The 2,881-nt window shown below is 49.5% G+C and overlaps 2 protein-coding genes across 2 annotated transcripts in view; one reads left to right on the top strand and one right to left on the bottom strand.

The window, feature by feature from the left end:
• The window catches only part of Pmar_PMAR014956 (DEAD box ATP-dependent RNA helicase, putative), a gene marked incomplete at both ends in the record, with an annotated part of 889 nt that extends 191 nt beyond the window's left edge, over positions 1-698 (bottom strand). The window contains 2 exons of the mRNA XM_002772693.1: positions 1-555; positions 602-698. The exon at positions 1-555 is cut by the window's left edge and continues 4 nt beyond it. Coding sequence (XP_002772739.1) covers positions 1-555; positions 602-698 — 652 coding nt within the window. The remainder of the gene's footprint in view (positions 556-601) is intronic.
• A 471-nt stretch (positions 699-1,169) lies between these two features.
• Positions 1,170-2,881, top strand: part of Pmar_PMAR014955 (hypothetical protein) — a gene marked incomplete at both ends in the record, with an annotated part of 2,398 nt that continues 686 nt past the window's right edge. The window contains 6 exons of the mRNA XM_002772692.1: positions 1,170-1,270; positions 1,407-1,574; positions 1,624-1,711; positions 1,756-2,086; positions 2,223-2,710; positions 2,769-2,855. Coding sequence (XP_002772738.1) covers positions 1,170-1,270; positions 1,407-1,574; positions 1,624-1,711; positions 1,756-2,086; positions 2,223-2,710; positions 2,769-2,855 — 1,263 coding nt within the window. The remainder of the gene's footprint in view (positions 1,271-1,406; positions 1,575-1,623; positions 1,712-1,755; positions 2,087-2,222; positions 2,711-2,768; positions 2,856-2,881) is intronic.

The raw sequence follows: 2,881 nt of genomic DNA, 5'->3' as shown, positions 1-2,881 counted from the left end.
GCGATGGGAGATACCCAAAGATATCCGTGACACTAGGTAGGAAGCCCATATCCAGCATCCTATCAGCCTCATCAAGGACAGCATAGTGGACGTTAGATAAGTCCAAAGAGCCGTCCTGGAGGAGATCCAAGACTCGCCCGGGAGTACCAACAACGATCCTAGGGTGCTCAGCCTTCAACTGTTTCTGCTGCTCCCATTTAGGCGTACCACCGTAAAGGCAGATCGAAGGAAGCTTCTGCTTCTTCTTATCAACATCCACGATGACCTCATGGATTTGTCTGGCGAGCTCCCTAGTAGGGGAGAGTACCATCATCATACTATCATCGCCCTTCTGCATCGCCTTCGACATGAAAGGCAACGCAAAGCCGAGAGTCTTACCGCTACCCGTCTCGGCAACACCAATGACATCTAGACCAGAGAGGAGGAGGGGCCAGCACGCTGCTTGGATGGCTGATGGGGTCGCGAACTTGTCCTTAAGATAAGCCCTTAAGGACTTCCGAAGACCTGACTCGTCGAATGTCCGTGCGAGAGGTACCTCAGTGGGGTCTGATAGACCTGAGATGTGGATAACGAGTGGTACACCTATTCCATGTCCAGTTACCAGCAACCTCTATCTTGGAGTCTCCATAGATGACTTCAGGAGGGCTAGGCTTGACGCCAGCATCAACAGTTCTCTTCCTTGATACAGCTTCCGGCATTTTGGATATATAACGTAAAGGGTGGCTAAGAGAGGATAGACCGGAGATGTGGTAAGGTAACTACACGCCTAACGTAGTCTCGGCTATTAGCCTCAACCGACCAAGCTTGCGAAGATATTAGTGCGGCCAGGGGAGGCCTATTGTCAAGGTCTAAGCTTCCAACAGTACGTCGCCGAGTTATGACTTACTGGGCGAGCGCTAAATCAGTCCAGAATTTGTCAAACCAAGGAGAAGTCGAAATCTCCTCTCATAGCACACTGAGATTTGCCCTGTTATCATCTACTCTATCACGCCTGAGCTGGGCCATCCTCATTTAAAGCAGCCGCCACCTTAATCGTGTATAAGGGTGCTGCACTGTAGAGGTAGCCACGACGATAATAACAATCGATTACCAGGGCGCAGCGAGATCGTCACAATGCGTGTATTGCGCGGACTATAGAGGCTAGCAGCAGCTGTTTTTGGTTATCGGGTATGCCCATTACGAACCATCTAGGCCACAAGGTCCTCTCTCCGATTACGGATAAGGAGGAGTTTGAAAAGGCATGCAAGAAGAACATCTATCATATGCTTATGTAGGATACTACCTATTTCACATCCGTCTTTATATGCACATGGTCAACTACTTATGGGAAATTATGGTTGATTTTGTATACCCAAAATCGTGTAGATACAAACTCACGAGCTCAGTTGAGGAGACGCTTTCCTCAGGTACTCAGCTCTGCAGGGGATATGCCAGGCCATCGCGCAGATGGGTATCTTCGATGCATATCTTTACGTTATGGCTGGGGACTCCAATAAAGCTGTCGGATGGGCTGAGTCCATCTCTGGGTTGAGCCAAGTCTCTGTTGCCATACCAGCAGGCATACTGGTCGATAAGTAAAATTAGGGGGGTGCCTCCTCTAGAGGCGAATTCCCACGATGATAGGTTCTCTCGAGCCCTGATATGTCGATGGTGTGGTTGGTTCTCCTTGCTCATGGTCGTGTTATCAATATGTGGTATATACTACGACAATGTAAGTAGCCATGGTATTACTCATCGTCTACCTTTTTCTTTCAGATGATAGTCATATGCTTCGCCCTAGCTGTGGCTGGTGGCTACTTCGCAACACAGAACTGCGCGACCTACTCCCTTTTCGCAGACTCCATCCCTCAGGGTCACCGTGCTAAGTGGCTAACGCGAGCATCAGTGGTGAATCAGTTGGCCTCGGGAATCGGACCATTCATCGGTCTATTCCTGTTCGTATACTTCGGTAATGAGTGGCGACTAAGTGTGCTGCACACTGTGCTCATCATTGGTTTTCTCGGATTCATCCCTGCCAATTTTTTCCTCTTTGGATGGACTGATGTAACCCATGAGGATGGTCTCGGTGGCAACGCAGGCCGATCAGGTGAGTCTAATGACCTCCTTTCAGGCTGTGATAGGAAATCGTCTCTCAGGGGCGCATGTATATCGTAAGACAACATCAGAGTGGACTTGGACAATACCCTATCTGATGTGTGCGAATGACTTCATCACATGTATAGGCGCCGGGATGACTGTGAAGTTCTTCCCACTATTCTTCAAAAACGACTATAACTTCTCGCCGACTCAAGTGCAGCTCCTCTGGGCTTTCTATGGGCTCACCTTTGGTCTCTTCACATGGTTCTGTGATAAAGTAGCGAATCATGTCGGTAGAGTCCAAGCTGGAATCCTCTTCTCTACTCTTGGGGTTATATGCCTCTTCTGTCTAGCATGGGTCCGCTGGTTGCCCGCCGTTGTTTTTACCTTCTTACTCAGAGGGGCGGTCCAGAATGCGATATACCCGGTTGATCGATCGATCATTATGGACTTCGTACCATCTCACCAAAGGGGGAGGTGGAACGCCTTGGAGTCGCTATCGTCGATGACCTGGTCGGGGTCTGCAGTGATAGGAGGGTACCTGATGGACAACCATGATTATCGATATACCTTCGTTGTGACGGCTTATATTTATCTGGTGGCCTTGTTGATGCGGTTGCCGCTGCTGAAATTGGTAGTAGAGAGGGAGGTCGCGGGTTCGATCCCTGGTGAGCGCATTTTGTTTTCTTCAGGTCCCTAAGGAGGAGAAGTTCACGTTCACGGAGAGTCTACTGAGTGTTCCAGAAAGCAATGCTAGTATGGATGAGGAGAGGATGAAAGTTATGGCGAGCCCACGAACGCCAAA

This window comes from Perkinsus marinus, assembly GCF_000006405.1.
Source record: "Perkinsus marinus ATCC 50983 genomic scaffold scf_1104296960440, whole genome shotgun sequence".
Taxonomy (NCBI): Eukaryota; Perkinsozoa; order Perkinsida; family Perkinsidae; genus Perkinsus; species Perkinsus marinus.
This window is presented reverse-complemented; position numbering and strand designations above follow the sequence as displayed.